Consider the following 27,660-nt stretch of genomic DNA (forward strand, 5'->3'; position numbering starts at 1 on the left):
CCCTAAACTTTCTGATACATAAGAGAGTGCATTGGTGGTTTACCCTGAGAAACCTCTTTCTGCTGAGTTCCAATCATACCTGTTATTAATAAATTCTCAGGAGTGTTACATAATAACCGAACCCTATAAAACCATACAAGATAGTAACCATGGATCCAGCAGACCTTGCTAACCACCTAGTTGGACTTTCACAAAGAGTGGATAACCTCACTACTACTATGAATGAATTACGTTTTGAAAATGAAGCATTACGCAACCAAAACCTTGCATTACCCCGAGAGAGACCTGAACCTAAGGTCTGCCCCCCAGAACCCTTTTCAGGGGACCGGAAAATTTTTCGCCAATTCATTAGTGCTTGCCGTCTCATGTTTGATTTACGCCCCCGCACCTACCATTCAGACAGGGTTCGTATCCTTACACTTATATCCTACCTAAGAGGAGAACCTAGAATATGGGCTGATGCATATGTGGAAGAACATGGTGATTTATTGGGGGCTTTCAATACATTTTTGGATGAGATGTCACTTCTATATGAAGATCCAAACAAACAACTTACTGCAGAGAACTTTATCAGGAGCCTCAAACAGGGGAAAAGACCCGTAGAGGATTTTATTTCGGAATTCAAGTGTTGGAGTAGAGAAACACAATGGACAGATATTGCTCTTCGTAATCAATTCAGATTAGGACTATCCGAATCTATGAAGGATGAGATAGCTCGTGTAGAGCTTCCTCCATCCCTTGAGGACCTCATGCATTTATCCCTTACCATTGACCGACGTCTCCGTGAAAGGAAGGCTGAACGCTTCAACACTTATCTTCCCCCACAATTCAGAAGATCTAAATCTCCCCCAAAAGAGGTTCCAATGGAACTTGGAGCTGTCAGGGCTCCTTTATCATTTGCTGAGAAACAACGCCGCAGAGCTCATAACCTCTGCCTCTACTGTTCCGCTCCAGACCACATGGTCTCCACTTGCCCACTCCTTAAGAAGAATTCCGAAGGTAACTTTTTAAACATAAGTAAGACTAATCCAACAGGAAATACTACTAATCGTTTTGTTTATGTCACTCTTACCTTACAGTGGGATCAAGAAAGACTTAGGATTGATGCAATGGTGGATACCGGCGCCTGCGGAAATTTCATTGATTTAGGAATTGTAAAGTCTAATAAAATTCCTTGTATGGTTAAACAAAATCCTCTTTCTGTCACTTTTATTGACGGTTCAAGTTCCATTTCGGGCCCTATTTCCTCTCAAACCTCACCCCTACTGGTCACTTGTGGCAATGACCATACAGAGACTCTTGTCTTTGATGTCATTCCATCTCCATTGTTTCCAATAGTCCTAGGATTACCTTGGTTAATACTCCATCAGCCAACTTTCCTTTGGACTAACCTCTCACTTAATCTAAATTCTACATATTGCCAGGAGAATTGCTACCCTATTCTTTCGATTCTGTCCACAACAGTTGACTCAATAGATCTCCCTAACTATCTACAAGATTTCTCAGATGTTTTTAGTAAAACCAAGGCAGAGATTCTTCCGCCCCATCGTATTTACGACTGTCCTATAGATCTTATTCCTGATACTCCTGTACCAACTGCACGTATTTATCCTCTATCCCAACCAGAACTTGTACACCTGAAGGATTACCTTGATGAAAACTTGAAAAAGGGTTTTATCAGACCATCCACATCACCTGCGAGCGCAGCTATGTTTTTCGTTAAAAATAAAGATGGTTCACTACGTCCGATCATTGACTACCGTCGTCTCAATAGCATCACTATTAAGAATCGCTACCCTCTTCCTCTCATTCCAGAACTCATCGAACGTCTTCAAACTTCAAAAGTTTTTACAAAACTAGACCTTAGGGGTGCCTATAACCTGATCAGGATTCGTCCAGGTGATGAGTGGAAGACCGCTTTCAAGACTAGATACGGTCTCTTTGAATACACTGTAATGCCATTCGGTCTGTGTAACGCACCCGCCACTTTTCAGTGGTTCATAAATGACATTTTCCGAGATCTGCTTGACATCTGTGTTGTGATATACTTGGATGACATCCTGATTTACTCTGATACACTTGAGGAACACACTAAACATGTCCGTTGGGTTTTGGCCAGGCTCAGAACGCATTCTTTATATGCCAAACTAGAAAAATGCGTTTTCAGTCAGTCAAGTATTTCCTTCCTTGGATACCATATTACTCCTCAGGGCATCCAGATGGAACCCTCTAAAGTAGAATGTATCCTCTCCTGGCCAACTCCCAACTCTAGGAAGGCCCTTCAACGTTTTCTCGGTTTCTCAAACTACTATCGCAAATTCATCAAAGATTTTTCAGCAATTGTCAAACCATTGAGTGCCCTTACTAGCACAAAGATACCTTTTACATGGTCAAAGGAAGCCCAGATTTCTTTTGACACTCTTAAACAATGCTACACTTCAGCTCCCATCTTACAATTACCCAACCCACAATACCACTTCACTGTGGAAGTAGACGCCTCTCATTATGCTCTTGGAGCTGTACTTTCTCAACGTCCAAGTCTATCTGAACCTCTACACCCAGTAGCTTTTTTTTCAAGGACCTTGTCTTCAGCAGAGAAGAATTACCCCATTGGTGAAAAAGAACTTCTTGCAATTAAAGATGCACTACAAAATTGGAGGCACCTATTGGAGGGTAGTAAACACCCAATTACCATCCTTACAGACCACCGTAATTTACAGCATTTGAAAACATGTAAGACACTCTCTGCCCGTCAAGTTAGGTGGAGTTTATTCTTTGACAGGTTTAATTTTTACATATCTTATAGACCTGGTTCACAGAACATCAAGGCTGACTCTTTGTCCCGCATGCATGAAAACCAGAACACTGAGATTCCTCCTCTATCTATAATTCCTTCAGACCGTTTCATTGGAATCTCCTCGTCTTTTAGACAGTTAATCTCACAGTCACTCTCCAAAGATCTCTCTTGTCTACCAAAAAATCTTACCAGACTACCAGATGGAGTGTATACTTTCAATAATAAGATTTTCGTTCCTCCTAAATTACAAATTACACTTCTCAAACATCTTCATGATTCACCATTAGCCGGCCATCCCGGAATCAATAAAACCATCCATCTTGTTAAGAGAGACTACTGGTGGCCTAATATGATTAAAACAATCCACACTTATGTTAATTCATGTGAGATTTGTGCTCGTAACAAGCATTCTAGGAGACCCCCTTCTGGTCTACTCACTTCTATTCCAGTGCCCAACAGACCGTGGGAAGTTGTGTCGATGGACTTTATTGTTGAACTCCCTAAGTCAATACCTGATACGTTGGAAAGGTTATGATCAACTTAATGACTCTTGGGAGAATTCTTCAAACATACATGCTCCTCGCCTGATTAGACAATTTCATCTTAGGTATCCTAATCGCCCCTCTCTTTCTAGGAGCACTGTTGGTGCCCCCTTGAGGAGGGGAGTATGTAACATCTCTGATGTTTCCCTGTACAGAACGAGCGCAGCTGAGCCTTCTACAAGCAGCTGCGCTCCGTTCTGCAAGACATCTGCGTCATTTCCGGTGCGCGGACGTTTGCGCTCCACCGTGGAACGCGGAAGTGCGACTCTGCCTCCTTCCTCGATTTCCCCGCGAATTAGGGGCTATTTAAACTCCTTAGAGATGGCGGTAGGGTGTTCGGTTATTTTGTCGGATCCCTGCCGCCAGTCAAGGAACACTACCTCCCAGCACCGAGCCCTGGAACCACTGCTGCACTCCTCTCCAGCCAATATCCATACCTCAGATCTCTACCTCTCTAATCCACATGCTGCATGCCTGCTTGTTACTACACCCAGCCTCAGCTTGACAGGAGAACCATTGCTTCCAGGATTCTTGGACCCTTTTACCTAGCAACTACATTCATCCCCTGGTGAACAACTACTACCAGCTGAACCGCAAGTATCTTGAATTACGATAGTTCCCTGCATTGTAACCAGATATCTGTTGTCCTCAAGCTGTTGGTATTGTACTAATGAATGCTGATCCTTTTGGGCTCTATTCTAACCACAAACTGAGGGATTGTTTTCTATAGATAAAACTACTCCATAATATTGTGAATTAACAATACGACTGCCAGAGTTTAAATACTTGCTGCATACAGACTTTTCTCAATTATACTGTGTAGCAAAGTTAATACAATCTGATTTCATCTTGATTTTGACTTTAATACCATCTCCATACTTCAGCTCCTGCTGGGATAGCTCATATACTTTTATACTCACATGAGGTTGTGATGATTTAACCCCTAAACTTTCTGATACATAAGAGAGTGCATTGGTGGTTTACCCTGAGAAACCTCTTTCTGCTGAGTTCCAATCATACCTGTTATTAATAAATTCTCAGGAGTGTTACACCTGTGAGCAACACTTTTCTTCAGAGACATAATGAACATCATGAATTAGCTGCTTGATTATGAATGAAGGGAGCAGTGTTTCCTACCCGGAGATTGCTGAGAGTTTTTGGTGCGCTTGCAGAGCCATCTCACAACCTTTGGTTCGAGTTTTCTGCATTTCGGCCCGTAGGGAGGGACAGCTTACTGACACATCCCCGATGGAAATGACTAATTCACGGTACAAAGCCACCTGGGTGTTGAAATCCTGGACAAGCTGGAAAAATACATCATCACTGTCAGAAAACAGCATTTCTCTCAACACTTTTATCATCAGAGCTCTAATACACATGACCTTTCTGACTACTTACTATCATGACATTAACCCCTGCGGAGAGCCGCTTAAAAATCAAACCAATTAGGTAGCTTTCAACAAGGGTTAATCTTATACTATTAAGTAATGAAAAACATCATATGCAACCAAGCTCATGGGCATCAAATCCATTTGGGATCGTTTTAATGGCTTAATAGCACAGGATTAACCTCTTGTTCACATCTTCGACAACCAGTATAAAACCAGCAATACAGAGACGGTCAACAAGGGGTTAATGTCATGTCAATTAGGGATTTAAAGGTCCAGTGTAGTTGAGCCCTTTCTGCTAATAAACAACTGCATACATAACATAATATTTAATATAAATAATATAGCACTCCATGACTAAACACAGTTTGCATTTGATTACAAAGACTTCTAAAAGAAGTGAAAATATGCTACAATGCAATAAATGCAAAAACAATTATAAATGACATTGGCTGTTCAAATTATGGTTCAAGAACTGGTCATCATTCTTCATTGATTATTTACCAAATAAAGCAACCAAGGCTGTTTTAAATGCAAGAAATTGGGAGCTGCAGCATGGTGCACATAAGGACAATCCCCCCCCCCCCCCTCTGTAGGCTAGACAGTAGAGGTGAGAACATCCAGGTGTCTACAGTGCAGACCAGGAAATTGTCCTACATACATAACAATCAGCCAGTCTTTCGCTGATGAGGTTTGCTGCAAGTATTTTCTGTTATCCCCATCTGATCTGTGATCCCCGTCATCTTGCCCTTGTATTCATTGTTTGTTTATTAGGATCACCGAAAGTTCATAACACCACTGCTGCGAACAAGTGGTCTGGACCAGGGCCGTTTGAAGGAATTTGGGGGCCCCAAGCAAAATGGGGGCCCCCAAGCACCCCCCCGCATGCAAAGCCTACGTTAACGCTACACTAATTTTTTTTTTCTATTCTTGCCTCCCGTTCTTCCCTGTAGGCTGCCACTGTAGCGTGGCCGAGCTCCTCTTCCCCCTGCCTCTTCCCCAGTCCCCTATGAGATAGTGCCGGGTACCGCGCGTGGTACAGGAGATTCAGTTTCCTGTCTTTCCGGCCGGACTGAAAGCAAGTGAGCACTCAGTGAATCTCCTGTACCACGCGCGGTACCCGGTCAGACTGTCAGGACTCCAGGTGGAAGGAAGAGGAGCTCGACCACGCTACAGCCTGGGAAGGGGAAGTTGGGGGCCCCAGGCCAGCTCTGGGCCCCAAGCAATTGTTTGTTTTGCCTGTCCTGTAGCGACAGGCCTGGTCTGGACACTACCTGAGACCATAAATGAGGTAGTACAGGCACAGCGGTGGTGATGTGGGCATACATGTCATGTAGTGTCAATGCAGTGATACTACCAGCACACTGGTAGAGATGAAAGGTTGGTTGCTATGGATGTCTCGTAATAAGGAATCAACAGTTGCTTTAATTTGTCAATCATAAACATAATCCTAAGCCCACTTTCCAGTCATCTCATTACTATCAAGTCTCCATGGGTCTGATCTTATATTAGATATAAAGACTTTGATGGAGAATAAACTTATGGGATCTCAGAACTATAACACACCTGGTAAGGTGGAATCTATTGAAGCCTTTCTGAACCATGATTGTGTGCAACTTAAGGGTTCCTCCAGAGGCTTCTAGGGGTTCCTTAGGTAATGAGCAATTTCTGCTTCTCAGATATGTAACCACTGACACCAAAGATCTTTTTAGTTACTTGCAAGGGTTGTAATCTTCCCACTGACCAATATAAAGGCCATTCTTCCAACTCACCATCAATGCAAGAAGAATTCTTTAAGCTGACCATCAATTTATGGGGAGTATTTCTCCTACTGACCACCAATGTAAAAAGAATTTATCCCACTAACCACTGACATAAGAGGTGCAATTAATTCTCCCACTGACCACCAATGTAAGGAGCATTCTTCTCAGGGACCATGTAAGGTGACCATTCCTCCCACTGGCCACCAATGTAAGAAGCATGCTACCACTGGCCACCAACAAGGGGAATTCCTCTCACTGAACACCAAGAGGCATTCCTCCCACTGACCACCAACAAGGGGCATTCCTCCCACTGGCCACCAACAAGGGGTATTCCTCCCACTGGCAACCAACAAGGGGTATTCCTCCCACTGGCCACCAACAAGGGGCATTCCTCCCACTGGACACCAACAACGGCATTCCTCCCACTGAACACCAACAAAAGGCATTTCTCCCACTAACCACCAATAAAAGGGATTCCTCCCACTGATCACCAACAAGGGGCATTCCTCCCACTGGCCACCAACATGGGGAATTTTTCACACTGGCCCCCAACAAGTGGCATTCCTCCAACTGAACACCAACAACGGCATTCCTCCCTCTGAACACCAACAAGGGACATTCCTCCCACTAACCACCAATAAAAGGGATTCCTCCCACTGACCACCAACAAGGGGCATTTTTTTTTACTACCTCTTTTGCTCCCTGCAAAGCCTGCAAATTAAAAGCATAATGGGCTAGTATGCATCGCATACTAAACCATTATGTGACACTTACCTGCAAAAGAATCCAGCGCTGTCCCCTGTGCAGGCTGCGTCCATCTTCTGGCCCCTCTACCTTCCAGGCAATGGACTGTGATTCGCCGAAGCGGCGTGACATCACTCCCACAAATGCGCACGGGAGCCGCCCTTAACAGCACAGGCTAGGGAAGAAACGGCACAGAGTATCGTTTCTTCCCAGTGCATGCGCCGTTTACATTATCGGAGGACTACAAGTGAAATATCTCCTAAAAGGCGCACGTTTAGGAGACATTTCCACTACCTATAGGTAAACCTTATTCTAGGCTTACCTATAGGTAGAAGTCACAAAAAGGGTTTACAACCACTTTAAAGACAGCTAAAAAGATATTTGGTGTCATGCTGCTGGCTTTGCTAAGTGGTGCTGAACCTTGAACTCTGTAGGCATCATCAAATAGGTGGTTCATCAGCCACAGTTCAAGGAACCCTTAGAAACCTCTGGAGGAACCCCTGGGTTCCACATAACCCTGGTTGAGAATGGCTGGTGTAGCTAAAGATCTAATACATAAAAGCCATGTGCCCTTCACATACACACAGGCAAAATTATGCAACTTGACGCCGTTTGTGTAACAGCTTACATATACCTGTAAGGTTGAAGTGTGCGTTAGCACTATGGGGCATTTTGGAAGACCATCACTGTTTACACATGTATTACAATGTGTGCATTTGTCCTCAGTACCAGTGTTTCATATTTTAGGCACTACAGTACTTGTAAGCCTGCTTAACAAATTACAAAAAATTGGTTTAAATAAGTGCATGGAGTTTGCATATTCTCCCCGTATGTGTTGAGATTTACTCTAGTTTCCTCCCACACTAAAAGATATGTTGATGGGCTAATTTGCTCCTATGTAAATGGGAGCCAATATGTGTTTGTATGTAAGATATAGGCCTTAGATTGTAAGCTCCTTTAGGGAAGAGACTGATGTAAATAAATAGTATGTGAAATGCTGAGTAAAATGTCAGCACTATATAAATGCCTTTGGTAAATAAATCAGTCCAGATAAGAAAGGATTACCTAACAATAGTAGCAGGCAAACCCCACCGCCCTAGACTCTCTTGGATGCAGTTAATGGGTTAACCCTCGTGCAGCTTTAACCGTCTCAACTCGCTGCCTCTATCTGCAATAATAACACTAGCCTGACGCCCAGCTGCAAGTTCTGCAAGACACATTTGTCAGTGCTGAAAACAGGGAATGGTGTAATGTCATGATTCCATTACACACCAGTGCCTTCACCCATTTAATACCTGCAGGTGTCCATAGCAGGGGGAAGCCAGGTTCAGGAGGCAGAGTGTGGAGGAGCTGGCTTGCCATCAGTTATATACCCTAGGCAGCAAGTGGAAATGTGTGATGTGGTTATACTGCAGCCTGTTAGCAGCAATGGGGCGGTGTTAGAAGGAAATTGGCATCCCTGGATACCCCAGATGTACTATAGTGTTTGAAAAGAAGCCTTGTGCAGGTGTAAAGAAATATGGACCCTGGCTGAGAGTGTGCGGTACCCTGGTCATTGTGACATCTTTAAAGAAGGGGGCCATGGTGGATTATCATAAGGGCAGAATAAGCAGATGCTCCAGGCCTCAAACTTTGCAGTTGGGGTGGCATAAGCAGGGCTTTTTTTCAGGGGGAACTTGGGGGAACTCAGTTCCACCACCTCTGGCTCAGACCCTTTGGTGCCTGCTCACCACAATCACTTGTAACCACAGAAGTCTGGTTTCTGTGTTTACAAGTGACAGCTCTGCACTCTGTGTGTAACCCCCTGAACTCTGAATTCTGTATGTAATGCAATCCTGGTATTTAATGCCCCTTTAAGACCCTTCTACTGTTTGTGAAATCTGAACGGGGTCGTGGTTGAGTTCCTGCACCTATTTTCTGAGAAAAAAAGCTCTGGGCATAAGGATGCTAAAAATGTTCTGCACTTCTGTACTATTTATAGTAAGTCAGTGCCAGTTTTGCAAGTTTTTCAGAAGGTGGCCAACAATAGCTGCCCCTACGTTCCTCTCATGAAAGGTTCCCTTCAGGCTTCAGAGTCATACACAATCAGTATGCAAACTCCCTGTGACTGAAATTATTGCTTGTATATTAACTGTCACCATCATAAGAGTCATTTGTAAAGAGTATACCACTGCATATGATCCACTTCAAAAGTAGGGTTCCAAATTCTTTAAAATCTCTTTACAAATATATATATTATAGCAAAAAACATGATGTCAACCCTTATAGATGGTGTCATTAAACGAGTGGGGCTAATAAATTAAAAACAGCCCATGGCCCTCAGTTGTCTTTAGAGTAATCACAGATCATACACAAATGGTATGTAAGCCCTTCCCACCTGGAAGCATTGCTTTTATATTATCTGACATTATCATAAAAGTAAATGTGTAAATATACCGCTGCATAAGATCCATTTCACCTATGCATGATCCCATTCTAGGCTAACCCTTATGCATGATCCCATTCTAGGCTAACCCTTATGCATGATCCCATAGTGCACCAACCGTTATGCATGATACCATTGTGCACCAACTGTTATGCATGATCCCCTTGTAGGCCAACCCTTATGCGTGATCCCATTGTAGGCTAACCCTTATGCATGATCCCATTGTGCACCAACTGTTATGCATGATCCCCTTGTATGCCAACCTTTAAGCATGATCCCATCGTACAATGACCTTTATGTATGAAATAATTGTATGCCAACCCTTAAGCATGATCCCACCGTACACCAACAATTATGCATGATCCCATTGTACGCCGACCCTTAAGCATGATCCCACTGTACGCCTACCCTTAAGCATGATCCTATTGTATGCCAAACCTTAAGCATGATCCCATTGTACGCCTACCCTTCAGCATGATCCCATTGTATACCAACCCTTAAGCATGATCCCATTGTATGCCAACCCTTAAGCATGATCCCATTGTATGCCACCCCTTAAGCATGATCCCATTGTATGCCAACCCTTAAATATGATCGCATTGTACGCCGACCCTTAGGCATGATCCCATTGTATACCAACTCTTATGCATGATCTCATTGTACGCCGACCCTTAAGCATGATCCCATTGTATGCCAACCCTTAAGCATGATCTCATTGTACAGCGCCTCTAAGCATGATCCCACTTAACGCCGACCCTTAAGCATGATCCTATTGTACGCCAACCCTTAGGCATAATCTCCTGGTACACTGACCATTACACATGATCCCATTAAACTAGCAGAGGGCCCCATGGATTAAAAAAATCCTGGACCCACAGGTTTTTTAAGATAATCAGATCATACAAAAGTCATATGAAAACTTCTGTACCATTGTATGCCAATCCTTATGCATGACCCTATTGTACCCCCAACCCTTATGTGTAATACCTTTGCATGCTGACCATTTTGCATGATCCCAATGTATGCTGACCTTTATGCATGACTATTGTACGCTGAACCCTATGCACGATCCCATTATAAGTTGAACCTTATGCATGCTCCCATTAAACTGTATGGAGGAGTGGGATGGGGGGTGTTATGAATTAAAAACAGCCTGGGCCCCACAGTTTCCATTAAGATAATCAAAGTTCATACACAATTCATGCGCAAACCCATGTACTATACCTATTGTATGTTGACCCGTATGCATGATTCTATTGTATTCTGACCCCATTGTACCCCAACCCCTGTGCATTACCCCATTGTACGCTGACCTATATGCATGATGATCCTATTGTATGCTGACCCTTATGCATTATTCCATTTTAGGCCGATACTTATGCATGACCTTATTGTACTCCAACCCTTAAGCATGACTCTGTTGTATGCTGACCCTATTGTATGCCAACCGTTATGCATTATCCCATTGCATGCTGAACCTTATGCATGATCTTGATATACTGGTGGGGGTGGGGCATGAATTAAAACCAGCCTTGGGCCCTCAGTTTCCTTTAAGATAATCAAAGATCATATACAATTTATATGCAAGCCCCTGTACCATACCCATTGTATGCCGACCCTTATGTATGTTCCCATTGTACTCTGGCCCTCATTCATGATCCCATTGTATGCCAACCCTTGTGTATGTTCCCATTGTACTCTGGCCCTCATTCAAAACCCCACTGTACCGTGACCCTCATGCATGATCCCACTTTATGCCAACCATTATACATGACCCCATTGTATGCAAACCCTTATGCATGATCCTATCAGAAGCTGAACATTATGCCCGATTCCATCATATGCCAACCCTTATGCATCCGGATATACTGGCAGGGGGGAGCCATGAATTAAAACCAGCCTGGGGCGCAGGGTTGCCTTTAATATAATCAAAGATCATATACAATTCATATGCAAGCCCCTGTACTATACCCATTGTACACTGACCCTTATGTATATTCCCATTGTACTCTGACCCTAATGCAAGACCCCACTATACCCTGACCCCACTATACCCTGACCCCATTGCAAGCCAACCCTCATGCATGACTTCATTATATGCCAACCCTTATGCATGACCCTGTATGCCAACCCTTGTACATGATCCTATTGTATGCCAACCCTAATGAATAATCTCATTGTATGTCAACCCTTATGCCTGATCCCATCATATGCTGACCTATATGCATGATCCCAATATACTGGCAGGGGGAGCCATTAATTAAAACCAGCCTGGGGTCCTCAGTTCAAATATTATATACAATTCATTTGCAAGCCCCTGTAATATACCCATTGAATGCTGCCTTATGTATGTTGCCATTGCACTCTGACCCTCATGCAAGACCCCACTGTACCCTGACCCCATTGCATGCCAACCATTGTGCATGATCCCATTGTATGCCAACCTTATGCATGACCCCATTGCATGCCAGCCCTCATGCATGACCTCATTGTATGCCAACCCTCATGCATGATGACCCCATTGCATGCCAACCATCATGCATGATCTCATTGTATGCCAACCTTATGCATGACCCCATTGCATGCCAGCCCTCATGCATGACCTCATTGTATGCCAACCCTCACGCATGATGACCCCATTGCATGCCAACCCTCATGCATGATCCCATTGTATGCCAACCTTATGCATGACCCCATTGCATGCCAGCCCTTATGCATGACCTCATTGTATGCCAACCCTCACGCATGATGACCCCATTGCATGCCAACCCTCATGCATGATCCCATTGTATGCCAACCTTATGCATGGCCCCATTGCATGCCAACCCTCATGCATGATTCCACTGTATGCCAACCTTATGCATGACCCAATTACATGACAAACCTCATGCATGACCCCATTGTACACCACCCCTTAATTTTGATCTAATTGTGTGCTGACCCTTACACATTACACTAAGGGGTCCCCATGAATTAGGAACAATGGTACAACAAGTCCACCTTTGAGTTGAGATTGAGATAAGGACATTAGCTTCAGATGAGTGACACCCCCCCCCCCCCCCATGCATGCCCATACTACCCTACCACCTATGTGAGCACTATCAGTCCACCCTGGACTTTTCAATGTAGTGCACGTGATGAGAATGGAGAAGCCGGTGTGATGGGGGGGGTGCTGGGAGTGGTACTAGAGCAAAACCATGTAGAGAAGGTTTGGGGTGCTGCCCATCTACCCACCATCTTGCAGTGGTCCAGGGCTCTCTGGGATTTGAGGGTGCTCTCCGAGCTCCCCCTGCGATCAAGGTCCCTGGGGAGAGATTTGCCGCCGATCTGGAAGATGGATCCCTGGGACCTGGGGCGATTGTTGCGCCCATTCGGTGCAGAAGTCATGCATACACATCCAGCAAGCAACGCCAAGGCGATGGATGGGAGGGAGCGGAGAGGTCCGCGCAGCCACTGTCACTCCGGATCCGGGAGGGGGATATGGACAGACACAGGGAGGGATGGATGGATGGATGGGCTCCTCTATAGCAGCAGGTACAGGTGCACCATGGCTCCGATCTCAGCCCTGCAGTGCCATCCTTCCATCCCCGATGTCAGCACACACAGCGATCTGCTGATGGCAAGGACAGGGGAGAGGTGCCATCCAGGACCGGCCGCTCATCGGTCCCTGATCAGCATGCTGCTTGGCCTCCTCTATAGGATCGGTGCTCTTCTCCTCCTTTATTGATGGGGCTCCTCTCCTCTATGGGATCGGGGCTCCTCTATGGATGGGGCTCCTCTCCTCCTCTATGGGATCGGGGCTCCTCTATGGACGGGGCTCCTCTATGGATGGGGCTCCTCTCCTCCTCTATGGATGGGGCTCCTATATGGATGGGGCTCCTCTATGGATGGGGCTCCTCTCCTCCTCTATGACTGAGGCTCCTCTATGGATGGGGCTCCTCTATGACTGAGGCTCCTCTCCTCCTCTATTGAAGGGGCTCCTCTTCTCCTCCAAGATCCTGGGAGATGCTGCTGGGTGCCACTGGAGGAGAAGGTTGGGAATCTGGCAGACTGACGTGCTTTAGCATCACAGCACATTGATAGGATGGGAATACTAATGTGATCTATCCATCCAGTCCCCTACTGTTTATATACTTATCCAATCAAACGCCCAACAACATCAATGGCAATATTACTTCATAGGGTTCTATTATTAGCCAGTGTCTGTGGAATAGAGCATGCAGCCACGTAGGGAGGCAGGCTCTGCTAAGGTGAGCTGTCAATGTGGGGCTCAGCCAATCACAAAGCGACCCTGGGGGGGGGGGGATTAAGCTGTGTGCAGGTGGCTGGAGACACACATACACTGATCAGTCATACTTTTATAACCACTCACAGGTAAAGTGAATAATTGATTATCTCTCTACATATTAGGCAGCAAGTGAAGTTGATGTGTCAAAAGCAAAAAATAAAATAAAATGGGAAGCGTAAGGATTTGAGCGACTTTGACAATGACCAAATTGTAATGGCTGGATCAGCGGTCTCCAAACTGCAGCCCAGGGGCCTTTGATTGCTTTTATCTGGCCCTTTTATCCGCTGATACCAACATATTCCCCCTTCTGTCTATTATGAATGCTGCTGCTAGACTAATACACCTTACTAACTGATCAATCAGTGACTGCTGCCCCTCTCTGCCAATCCCTTCATTGGCTTCCACTACCCCACCATACAAAATTAAAAGTACTAACCACAACATATAGGGCCATCCACAACATCGCCTCCAGCTACATCACCAACCTCATCTCGCCCAAATCGTCCTCTCCGCTCCTCCCAAGACCTCCTGCTCTCAAAGACTCCCTTGTTACCCCCTCCCATACTCGCCTCCAGGGGGCAGATTCAGATAGAGATACGACGGCGTATCTCCTGATACGCCGTCGTATCTCTGAGATCCGACGGTCGGATCTATGCGACTGATTCATAGAATCAGTTACGCATAGATCTCCCTAAGATCCGCCAGGTGTAAGTGACTTACACCGTCGGATCTTAGGCTGCAATCTCCCGCTGCCCGCTAGGTGGCGTTTCGTGTTTTACTCGCGACGAATATGCAAATGAGGAGATCCGCCGATTCAGAAACGAACGCCCGCCGCTTTTTTTTTTACGTCGTTTGCGTTCGGCTTTTTCCGGCGGATAGTTACCCCTGCTATATGCGGCGTATCCTATGTTAAGTATGGCCATCGTTCCCGCGTTGAGTTTTGAATTTTTTGAATTTTTACGTCGTTTGTGTAAGTCGTTCGCGAATACAGGTGGACGTAATTTACGTTCACGCCGAAACCAATGACATCCTAGCGACGTCATTTGGAGCAATGCACGCTGGAAAATTTAGCCGGCGGCGCATGTGCAGTTAAATCGGCGTGGGGACGTGCCTGATTTAAATACTACACTCCCCCTAGCCGCGGAATTTGAATTCCGCCGGGGGATTTACGATCCGCCGGCGCAACTTTCGAGGCAAGTGCTTTATGAATACAGCACTTGCCTCAAAAACTTGTGCTGGTGGACGGTAAATAAGATGGATTACGCGGATCTAAAGATCCGCTGATCTATCTGAATCTGCCCCCAGGACTTCTCCAGAGCCTCTCCCATCCTCTGGAATTCCCTGCACCAGTATGTCAGCTCCTACCCTGTCCATGAAAACTCACTTATATAGGGAAGCTCACCCCACCTCCACCTAAGAACTGTATCCGAGTCATCAGAACACAAAGCACATCACAGTTGCACATGGGGCTGTTCAGCCACAGATCAGTCAGGGTGCCAATGCTGACCTGTGTCCACAGCTAAAAGTGTCTACAATGGGCACATGAGCATCAGAACTTGACCATAAAGCAATGGAAGAAGCTGGCATTATCTGATGAATTCAAGAATGGTTTGAGGAACACAGCAATGAGTATGAAGTGTTGACATTGCCTCCAAATTTTCTGGATCTTAATCCAATCAAGCATCTGTGGGATGTACTGGAAAAATGAGTCTGATCCATGGAGACTTCATCTCACAACTTATAGGACTACTGGATCTGCCACTGATGGCTTGGTGCCAGATACCAGGGGGATAAAGGGGTACTCTGTTGGGGATACCTGATGTAAAGGGGGATTCTACTGGGGACACCTGAAGTAAGGGGTTACTCTGTTTGGGGATACCTGCAGGGCCGGATTAACAAGGGGGCTGATGGAGCTGCAGCTCCAGGCCCCTTTCTCAAGATGGGCCCATTTGCCCAAAAAAAAAAAAAAAAAAAAAAGAATTCTTAAAAAAAAAAAGCGAATTTGGGGGGTTATAGCTTGACAACCAGAGGTCACAGAAACCCCACATTTGGGGGGTAGGCATGGGAAGAGCTACCCCACAACTGGTTAAAATATGGGACGGCTATCATTTATTGTTCCGGAGATACGGCCTGCTTGCACAGCCTGTCAGAAGCTACATTCAGAGCGGCCAGTATAAATACAAGCTGACACACTGCAGCAGACTGATAGGATCACAGTGCTTATAATAATTATTTGTATATTACTCATGGTAATTGACCCCTTGCCACCCAGGCCAATTCTGACACTTCTCTCCTACATGTAAAAATCATAATTTGTTTTTTACTAGAAAATTACTCTATGGTGGTCTTTGCACTTTTTATGTTGCACGGTGTAGAGCTGCACGATTTTGGCTAAAATGAGAATTGCAATTTTTTTGCTTAGAAGATAGATCACGATTCTCTCACGATTCTTGCGGCATAACATCATCTTTCACATTAAAACAAAACAAAAAAATGGGCTAACTTCACTGTTTTGTTTTAATGGGTTTTATTATTCATTGAAGTGGGCAAATGCAGTGTGACATAAAATATTGCAGCAATTTCCATTGTATTCCCTAGAGTCTCTGCTAAAATATATATAATGTTTGGTAGTTCCAAGTAATTTTCTAGCAAATAATATTGCTTTTTAACTTAAGAAACAAGTGTTGGACTTTAAGTGGTTAAATTTAGTTACAATGTTAGTTAGTTACAATGTTTCATTTTGTTTACAAACTTGGCGGACTGCCCAGATGTTTTCTTTACACACAGAAGTGTATCCCTTTGATCTAAGAAGTGTTAGTTACAATGTTTCCTGTTAAAAACTTGGCAGACTGCCCAGATATTTTCCTATGACAGCTGAAAGTCTCTCCACTTGTTATATGAAAGAATCAGCAAACTCTGTATTGGAGATCGTCAGGGGGGTTGAATCAAGATCACAATTTTTTTAACGATTAATTGTGCAGCTCTAGCACGGTATTTGCGCAGCAATTTTTTTTAAAATTTTTTGGTATCCTAAGCGATGCTTTACATTTTTTTTAGGTTACATGTTTAGAGTTACAGAGGAGGTCTAGTACTAGAATTATTGTTCTCGCTCTAACGATTGTGACGTATGTAACCTGTGTGTATCTGGCTCTGATACTACCAGTGCCTACACAGCCACTGACTAGTATCTCTCCCCAGCCTGTCACCACACACCCTCTCACCTGCTGACCTGTGGATGGGGGAATCACTCCTGCAGTGTTATTGTGTTCTGCCAGTGAGTACAATGATCAGTGTTGCTAACTTTAGCTGGCAGCACTGATTGTTTTGGGAAAAACCGTCTGGTTGTACTCAAGTTGATTTATAGATTGACTTGTGTAAAACCAGCTAGCCCATACATAGATTGACTATGGCTGGTCTCTGCATAATTGGCGTAATTTCATTCCATGTATGACCCGCTTAACCACTACGCAGTGCCTAAATATCCTTCCACTCCTGTACATAGTGCTCACTGTCATACTCTCCACACTCCTCTCCTGTACATAGTGCCCACTCTCATACTCTCCACACTTCTCTCCTATACATAGTACCCACTGTCATACCCTATACACTCCTCTCCTGTACATAGTGCCCACTGTCATACCCTCCACACTCCTCTCCTATACAGAGCGCCCACTGTCATACCCTTCACACTCCTCTCCTGTACATAGTGCCTGCTGTCATACACTTCTCTCCTGTACATAGTGCCCACTGTCGCACCCTCCACACTCCTCTCCTGTACATACTGCTCACTGTCATACCCTCCACACTCCTCTCCTATACATAGTGCCCACTGTCATACCCTCCACACTCCACTCCTATACATAGTGCCCACTGTCATACCCTCCACACTCCTCTCCTATACATAGTGTTCACTGTCATACCCTCCACACTCCTCTCCTATACATAGAGCCCACTATCATACCGTCTACATTCATCTCCTGTACATACTGCCCACTGTCATACCCTCCACACTCCTCTCCTGTACATACTGCCCCATCATACCCTCCACACTTCTCTCTGGTACGTACTACCCTCTGTCATACCCCCACACTCTTCCTGTACATACTGCCCATTGTCATACCCTTCACACTCCTCTCCTGTACATAGTGCCTTTTGCCGTACCCTTTGCACTCCTCTCCTGTACATAGTGCCCACTGTTAGACCCTCCACATTCCTCTCCCTCACCTGCACATACTTCCCACTTATATACCGTCCATAATCCTCCCCTATGTCGCTTACCCACAAAAACAGTTCTTTAAAATTATACTGAATATCCTCAATGTTACCAGCTCTAGAATGGACACACTTTTGTTAGTTCAACTAAAGGAAATCTCAGTTCTCATACTGTATTTGTTCTGCCCCATTATTAGTACTCATTTAATTTTGTGATTACTACTATGATGTATTGAGGAACATCGGGGATCTCAGCTACTCTAAATATAGCACTTATATAAAAAAGTGTCCCTGAAAATATTTTTTAAATGTTGGCAACTGTGCACTTAGGCACTGCCCAAGGGCCACTGGGTCAGTAGGGGGCCCCATGAGAGGCTCCTGGGATCCTGTGATAATAAAGCGGTAGTAAACTTTCCTGACATTACTACTTTTTAGAGGCCCTGGGGTAGGTTATGCCACAATGTACAAGTATGCACAGCATATTAGCACATTAGTGTACACTTAAATTTTCAGACTGAGCCCTCCAGTGCTGCGCTGTGATGAATCAGGCGGGGCCCGGGCGCTTCCATCTTCACCCGGTCTTCCTTCTGGGTTCTGTGCCTTTGGTCACTTGCCTTGGCCGGGCTGCGTTCATGTCATTCCCACACATTTATTTATTATTTATAAAAGGCCCCACCAAAATCCTCAGCACCAGGCCCATGATGTTCTTAATCTGGCCCTGGATACCTGATGTAAAGGGGGGCTCTATTGGGGACACATGGCCTAGATTAAGGCTTACATGTAGGTGCTGGAAATATCTCCTAAACCTGCATGGTTTACAATTTACAATTGAGATGAGCGCCGTTGTCTACGGTGTATGCACCATAGAAAACGGCGCAGACGCATTTTAGAAACGGTGATTGTACCGTTTCTAAAGGAAGGTCATGCCGTGACCGGAGTGACGTCACACAACTCCGTCCAGTCACCGAGCTGGAGTTCACGGCCCCCGGATGGAAGACGGGTGAAGAATGGACGTTTCCTGCATCAAGGGACAGTGGTGATATCGCAGGCTTCGGTTTCAGGTAAGTAACACATAACGGGCTACTATGCTATGCATAGTAGCCCATTATGCTTTACAGTACCTTTGCAGGGAAATAAAGAGGAAGTAAAACCCATCAGGGTTTACTTCCTCTTTAAAGGGCTCATTCACACTACTGTATAACCAGTGAGCTGTATTGATCTGTGCCAGGAATCTTTAAACTTTTCAGCACATCATAATTTTTACACCTTCTGTACTTGCAAACAGGAAAAGAAAAACAGTTTTCTGTATATGAATGAATAAAATTGAAATTAATAAAGATGATTTAGTTGGATCGATGGGATTCAGAACAAAAGAAAAAGAACTGTAGCGCCCTGCTCCCAATTAATGGGGCGCTATTATAAATTTAGGGGGCGTCTGAGCCAATAGTTGGGCTCAGACTTTACCAATTTCATGGAAATTAGCCTCTGTTCTGGCTATGGTTGTACTTGACGGAAGTTTTCCCTTGTTGCCTGTAGTTGGCGTTATCACCTCAGGCCCATGTTGGAACTGGGGCGAACCATGGTGTGTTAAGTGACCCCTCTCGGCAGCAGCCCAGTGGGAGTGGTGCCCCGCTGTGCATGCTGGGAAGGGATACTTAAGGGGCAGACGCCATTTTTCAGGGTCCTTCGCCTCTTGGCGCGAGGCACAAGTGTGTGATTTTCAGCCCCGAGACCACGTTTGTCCGAGGCTGCATCTCAAACGAGTAGGCCCAGCTATGCTGGCTGGGGCCTGTTATTCTAAAGGGGATCCCAAGCTGTCCATCCAAGTGGGGGAAGCTGCTTAACTAAGGAGACTGGGGGAGGACCTGCCCTGGAGCAGACTAAGCAACGTAGGCTGGTGTCTCGGGATAGACCTGGTGATTTTGTTAACAAGGGGTCCACTACTCAATGTGTCTTACAGCCCACCAGATCGGCTTAAAGGCTCTTTTGCTGTGAGGCAGGAAGTTTGGGACTGAAATCCTGTGGCAGAGGATTCCCGGACTATCCATCTTTCGCTCTCAGACAGTCTGTGGCAGAAACTGTTCTCATACTGTTCGTGCATCATTCCGGCTGCTAGGCCATGTGAGAGGGGTCTATCTGGGTGAGCAATACCCACTCAGGAGTGAGTGGTGAATACTGGAACTTTAAATACTTTTTGTGCATTCTGTACCGCGTACCTGAACCTTCCCCTTCTCTCTATACTCTCTACTTCCTTCTCAAGTTTTATGCAACAAAACTAAAACCTAACAGTTGAAGGTTTTACATCTTATGTGGACATTGCAATTTCTACAGACTTTCTTCCCTGGGCAACGAACTTAGGCCCGGTACACACGGGCAAACATGTACGATGAAACCGGTCCGTCGGACTGTTTTCACCGTACATGCCTGCCAGAGGGCTTCTGTACGATGGCTGTACTAACCATCGTACAGAAGTCCGCGCGTAAACAATACGTGGGGCGTGTCCGCGTCGTCGCCGCGACGATGACGCAGCAACGTGGGCGGGCCTGCCATTTAAAGGCTTCCACGCATGCGTCAAAGTCATTCGACGCATGCGAGGGACGGCGGGCGCTCGGACATGTACGGTAGGTCTGTACTGACGACCGTACATGTCCGAGCGGGCAGGATTCCAGCGGACGGTTTTAAAACATGTCCAGGAATATTTGTCTGCTGGGAAAAGGCCCGGCGGGCAAATGTTTGCTGGAATTCGGCCCGCTCGCGCCTACACACGACCGAACATGTATACTGAAACTGGTCCGTGGACCAGTTTCAGCATACATGTTTGGTCGTGTGTACGGGGCCTTAGAGGTAACGTGTAAGGCCTCGTACACACGACAGAGATTCTCGGCAGAATTCACAGAGAAACTCGGTCAAAACCCGGATTCTGCCGAGAATCTCTGTCGTCTGTACAGTTTTGGCTCGATGGAGCCGCCGAGGAACTCGACGAGAAAATAGAGAACATGTTCTCTATTTTCTCGTTGTCCTCGTTCTTCTATGGGAGAAGCCGGCCCGCCGAGCTCCTCGGCGGCTTCATCCCAAAACTCGACGAGGAACTCGACGTGCCAAGCACGTCGAGTTCCTCTGTCGTGTGTACGGGGCCTGCGACCCAATATAAACCAGCAGCTCTTTCGGGGGTAGTGCTACAAGTGGGGGCTCGTCCGGGATTATTTGCCGTTGCCTCTGACAACCGGATTTATGTGTTTCGCTTTATTGAAAGTCTGCAACCAAGGACGTGTTGGACTGTGCTTCAAAAGAGAGAGAAGGGGGCGTGGCCGAGCCGAGCTAGGAGATGGCTGCCTGATTACTGAGCTCCTGCCACCTCAGAGCTTTTGCGACCATTAGCGGCGATTTATACATCTACACCGCAGCCCAAAACATGGGTACAGCATCGAGGCAATCATCAGCCTCCCGTTCCCGCTCCCCTCGGGAACCGAACGGTACGGCGGACCACAATATACCCGAGATGTTCCGGGCCGGCCGAGGGAACATGGCGGCGTCTCGTCAGGGACAGCGTGAAGGCCGCTCGCACACCACCACCTCACCACCACAGCCTCAGGAGATCATCCTGTCCGAGGCGCCGCTCACCTCCCCCCGAGGGCTCTCGGGGGACCGGAGACAGTACAGGCTCCCGTGGTAGCATCCGCTCCCATCACCATATCGGACCTGAAAGCCGTGGCAACGGACATAAAGGAGGCGCTGGCGGCAGCCATAGCGGATTTGCGCCTGGACTTCAAGGCGCTGGACGAGAGGGTGACAGTGACTGAAAACACCCTGGAGGACCATGGTCTTGTCCTCCAGCGCTCCACTCGGAAAATAGATGATCACACTCTACAGCTCCGAGAAGTAAACCGCCATCTAGAGGACCTCGAGAATCGAGGACGTCGCCATAACATTCGCGTGAGGGGACTACCGGAGACAGTGGAAGGCGACCAAATTGAACGGGAGGTGACCGGCATCTTTAACTCGATCCTCCGGAGGCCCCCGGACACTAAGATCGCCATAGAGAGGATCCACAGAGCGCTGCGCCCTAGGGGCCGAGACACCGACCCCCCCAGAGACATCGTGTGCTGCCTCCCTGATTACTGCCTGAAAGAAGACATATTGAAGCAAGCCCGAGGACAACGTCTCCAGCACGAGGGTACCCCGGTCCAACTATTCCAGGACCTATCGGGGATCACATTGAAACATCGGAGAGACCTCAAGCCTATACTGGATGTCCTCAGAGCCAAGAACATCCGCTATAAGTGGAGGTTCCCCTTCTGCTTGGCGGCCTCGCACCAGGGCCGCACTGCACTACTGAAAGTCCCGGAGGACCTCCCGCAGTTTTCCGAGACCCTGAAACTACCGCCTGTTGCAGTCCCGGACTGGTACGCAATGTACCGCCGCTCGGTGGGTCGCTGGCCCGGACCCCAGGCGGAAAAAATGGAGACACAGCCCTCAAATCCCCGTAAGAGGCGCTCCCCCTCAGCTTCCCGCGCTCCAGCTATCGCGGGGGGGCCCAGACAGGATTGCGACCCGATGTCTTCCCCCGGAGCGAGGAGGGCCCGGAGAGACTATTAACTGTGCCATGTTTTGCATACCCCGTTGCCCACCTCGTTATGGGCGATTTTACTGCCCTGTTGCCTTGTTGGCTGTTTGATCGAGAGGCTTAGACACCAGAGTGAATGAACTGTTTCCTTTGTTCCAGACCAGTTGACTGCCCATACAGCCTCCGGTGGACAAACTCGCCACACCACACGCTCTGGATCCATACCCTCCGCCTCCCTCCGGAGGAGGACGAAGCTGATTGGACCACCCGGAGAACGGGTGGATGCCTTTAGAATAGCCCGGCCCTTGTACTACAGAGTCCATGATGCACCGCAACTTCCAGCACCTCCGGATATGATGCCCGACATCCCCTCTTCCGGCGCAGCGTGAGATGATCACTTCCGGCGAGACGACAGAATAGCAACAGCCCCGGCCCTGATGCCGGAGACGCAACCCCTGGGAATTGGGCCGCTTGACTTGTTGTGCCCGGCATTTCAACGTTAGTCCGGCTGCACCTTGGGAACTGTAACCGCGCTCTCTACGGGGTCCATCCGACCCCCGACTTACCTATTACCTCGCCTGGACTGTAGCATATGGACACGCGGGGACTCCTCCCCCCCCCTCCTGAGGGCCTTCTCTGAGCCACATACTGGACGGCTGTCGGCGGCCCAAGCACTAGGGAACACGATCAAACTCTCCGCAGAGGGCAGATCAGGCGCCTCACAAACCGCTCCCGCACTTGGGAGATACAGACGCAGTGGAGGGGTGACTGTGTGGCTTTGACACGTCGCTTTCTGATGTAAACGGACTATCCCCGCCCTGAGGAGTGCCCCCCACGAACTGACACGAAGCAGGACACCGAGGAAGGCCGCGACACAGAGGGGACAGACGCCAAGATGGATGGAGCGGGCTGTAGCCCAGAACCTGGGACTAATGCACGCCTCACTTATGCCTCCGGTTTGAAACTATCCTGTCACGGGGTGGGGCCCGGAGGCCGAGGTAAAATGTTAGAGGGCAGCAATTATATTGATGGCTAGGTCTAAAGTTATGCAATGTTGCTGTTTGTCGAATTCGGAGGTGTCCCCCCCCCCAGACCCCCCCGCACCCTCCGCGGCTTCGGCTGGGAGGGGGTGGGATCGGCCAGGCTGCCCCGATGTTTGGGGTGGCGGGCCGGGAGCTGGGGGAGGGGGGGGGAAACACAGATACGCCCGATGATATACGGGCTTGCTGGGCCTCGGAGATGCAGGAATACAGGGCAACGCATAGGGGGGACCCCCCCTCTCACCGATAGCACTTGCCATTTGGAGCGCTAGATACCTGGGCGTCCCTTAGAACGAGTGCCCTCTAGACACCACCCCCTGCGATACAACAGGGCTCACCGCTTTGAGGTGGCGGACTACCCTCAGGCATATCTGACACATTGCCTATTCTCACACCGACGGACATCTCCCGGTGAGGAATCGACCAACCCCCCAGCGGTATCGGGTGGTGGGGCCCAGGCCTACCCTTAGGCGTGGGTGCCCCATTCGGCCGCAACAGACCGATTTCGTATTACATAAGGAAGGTGGTGGGACTCTATCCCCCCCACCAAATCGGTGATCACCCTACCCCCCTTCAGAGGGGCTACTCAGATAAGCCCACGCGACCCAACCCCCCCACCCCCGCCCCCGTGGGTTGTAGTAACGCCCTGCCCCCCCCTCTACAGTAAGTCGGAAGGGTTGCAGAAGTTACCGACAACCACCCCCTTGCCCTCTGACCCCTGGGGACGAGCTTGGGGAAACCTATCTACTGCCTCACCCCTGTCCCGCCACAGCCCGAGCATCCCCTCCTAATCCCAATACGACCTGGTAACCGATAGGACACACACTATGACGGACTTGACTAAGGCAGATGCCTGCCCTGTGCTGAGGGTGATTTCCTTAAATGCACAGGGTTTGAATCTTCCAGAAAAGCGAGCCCAACTCCTTTTGGCTATGCACCGAGCTAAGGCGGACGTGGTGTTTGTACAAGAGACGCACTTCAAGTGTGGTGCTATACCCAAACTGCACAACTTTCATTACCCAACAGCATACCATGCCACAAACGCGCAAGCCAAGACTAAGGGGGTCTCTATACTGTTAGCCAGACACTGCCCCTTCACGATCGTAGATACATTAGCTGACCCGGAGGGTAGATACCTACTGCTGAAAGGCTCCTACATGCATCATACTGTTACGCTGGCTAATATATACGTACCGAATACACGACAGGTGTCTTTCTTCAACTCGGTGGCAGACATACTGACCCCCTTCAAAGCTGGTACTTTGGTATTGGGTGGCGACTTTAACGTGCCCCTCAACCCCACGCTAGACACGTCCACAGGCACAGTGTCTACCCCGTTCAGGGCTCTGAGACGGATTAAAACAATCCTCCAGGACCTCCTCCTGCACGACACGTGGCGCGCCCTCCACCCTACCGGGAAAGATTACACATTCTACTCGGCACCCCACGACCGGTACTCCCAACTCGACTATTTAATGATCAGCCAGGAAGATTTACCCAGGGTGACCTCTGCGTCTATCGAACCCATGTTCCTATCCGACCACCACCCGATCTCGGCGACAATTTCCCTCCCCCCTGCCGCCCTCGCACAAGGGTATGGAGTCCTGTCCATCCTGTCCATTTTCTGGACAGGACGGCCCCGAGCTCCCAGTGGTCTAGGCCCTGCTCCCCCTTTGAGAGCCTATGCTCCAATAGGGGACCGCAGAGACACCTTATATCCACTATATATGGCCTACTGTTCCACACACACTCTTCTAAAACTCATTGGGCCAACCCTCTCTCCCTAGGGGATATAACCGGTCCCTGGCCATGCACATGGTGAACGCTGCACGAATGTGCATCCCGAATAAATGGCTCTCCCCGCATCCCCCTTCCATCGCGGACTGGTTCCACCGTCTCCAAAAGGTGATAGAGATGGAGGACCTAATACACCAGGCGAATGACAACCCAGCAAGGTTCAATGAGACTTGGGCCTGCTGGAAACATTTCACATCGACGAATGACTATCGGAAGGTGTGCCCGTGACAACCCTGCCCTTGCAAAATCGCCTCCTACTCCCCCCCACAGGGCTGTGGCGGAACATCCTTTCCCCATAACCTCCCCCCAGGCAGAGGAGCGATGACTCCCTGAATAAGACTAATTACTTTGTAGGTCAGAGGGCCTAGAGGTTACCTGAAGCACACATACACCCCCTAGGATAAGATCCTCTCGCTACTGGAAACACGGTGGTTGCCACAAACGACGTGCACCACCGCTTTCAGCCTGACCCGTGGTTCATAGGATCTACTGGTTATCATTACCATTGTGCAGGGTTGTTTATCGCTGTTCATTAATATTTGATTGTGCACTCGACCTAGATGCAATACTCCCCATGTTGTTACTGCGGTTTTTTCTAGCCTATGTTATGTATAGCGGCTGCGCCCGCAAATGTCAGCTCTGAGAGCACCTGTTAATTTTGAAAACCTCAATAAAATTCTTTGGAAAAAAAAAAAAAAAAGAGAGAGAAACTGGTTAAGGGTACAGATCACTTTGCCACCTGTGTGGGCTGTGGGTGGAGACAGAAAAGAGAAAAGCCTGCGAGCTACGTGCCAAAAGAGCAGCAAGGGGAGGAGTTCCCGCCAACTGCGTGAAACACGTGTGTATGTTTGGCGCCAAGACCAGAAGTTGCCAGATTGAGAGAGGAGATTGAGCGACATGTCTTCTTTTTCTTGGGCACCAGCCATGTCAGGGCCCAGGTTGTTATCCACGCCAAATGCTGTGGGTGCCACATCATCCAGAGCCTTGCTTACAGATAAGGGGATCTGAATGAAGCCCCGGGGATGCTTCACTCTCTACACAAGCCGTGTAGAGCCGTGATGTGGAGGCCCTGGGCATGTTATGCCCTGGATGCGAGGGGCTGATTGTACAGCTGCGTCCATTCGGACGATGCCTGTCCTGTGGAGAGTACCAGTTCGAGGTGGAACAACCCACTGCCCCCCCCTGTGCTTATCGGATATATTGGATTACAGGCACCGTAACTCCAGAAGAGGCCGCCTTCGCCCCTGCAGTTCAGCCTGCACGCACTGCATCTGCTGCAACAAGTGAGTCCGGAGTCAATGTCGCTGCCACTACGGAGCCTCGAGTGGACACCACAACGGATGCTATTGCTACGACATGTACCCCCTCCCACCCGTGAAACGGAAGGTGGAATACGTCAAAGCCTCCCGCGGCCGCGGTAGAGACTTTCCCCAGCACCTCCCGGAACCGGACCTAGTGAGCGGTGATGTACCTGGGAAGTCCACGCCAGGAACCGGTAAGGAGACTGGGGAGAAAGTTACTGAGACTGTTCGCATCTATTTACCTGCGAAAGAGTGGGAGGATTCAGAGTAGTGATGGACGAACATCCGACGGGACGGTTCGCGAACGCTAACCGCAAACTTTCGTAAATGTCCGCGAACCGCAAGTTCACGGCGGGCCCCATTGATTTTAATGGCAGGCGAATATAAAAAACCTGCTGGTCATATTTGCAGCCACAAAATACTTACTAGCTGTGCACAAATAGTCCCACAACATGGACACTGACCTACCAGAAGTATTAAGTGAAAAACAGGATACATAAGTAAGTGCCAGCCATTACAAGCCCCAAAAATTAGCCGACAAGCGTTCACCTGACAGCAAACAACTATGTATTCTGTGGCTGGAGGTACATTAAAGGGTTTGTAAAGGATTTTTTTTTCATCTTAATAGCTTCCTTTACCTTAATGCAGTACTGTTTTAATGTCCTCACTGTTCGTTTTTGCTCTCAAGTTGCTGTAATTCTTCTCTGATCTCCACACTTCCTGGTTGTCTGTTTCCTGATAACCACAGTGCTGGGAGCTTTCTCTCTGTGGTCACTAACTTCAAGGAGGTGTGATTACT

The 27,660-nt window shown here is 47.8% G+C and overlaps 1 protein-coding gene across 2 annotated transcripts in view; it reads right to left on the bottom strand.

Moving 5' to 3' along the window:
• The window catches only part of LOC120929099 (regulator of G protein signaling 7 binding protein), a 156,220-nt gene extending 142,843 nt beyond the window's left edge, over positions 1-13,377 (bottom strand). Inside the window, exons 1-2 of one of the 2 annotated variants that reach the window (XM_040340319.1) lie at positions 12,894-13,377; positions 4,477-4,643 (exon numbers count right to left, since the gene is read on the bottom strand). In XM_040340319.1, the coding sequence (XP_040196253.1) occupies positions 4,477-4,643; positions 12,894-13,046 (320 nt within the window). In that variant the 5' untranslated portion in view covers positions 13,047-13,377. Of the gene's footprint in view, positions 1-4,476; positions 4,644-8,529; positions 8,561-12,893 lie in introns of those variants that run through there. The other variant, XM_040340328.1, reaches the window with a different exon arrangement.
• Between the last annotated feature and the right edge of the window lie 14,283 nt (positions 13,378-27,660).

Source organism: Rana temporaria, chromosome 1 (assembly GCF_905171775.1).
Source record: "Rana temporaria chromosome 1, aRanTem1.1, whole genome shotgun sequence".
Classification (NCBI taxonomy): Eukaryota; Metazoa; Chordata; class Amphibia; order Anura; family Ranidae; genus Rana; species Rana temporaria.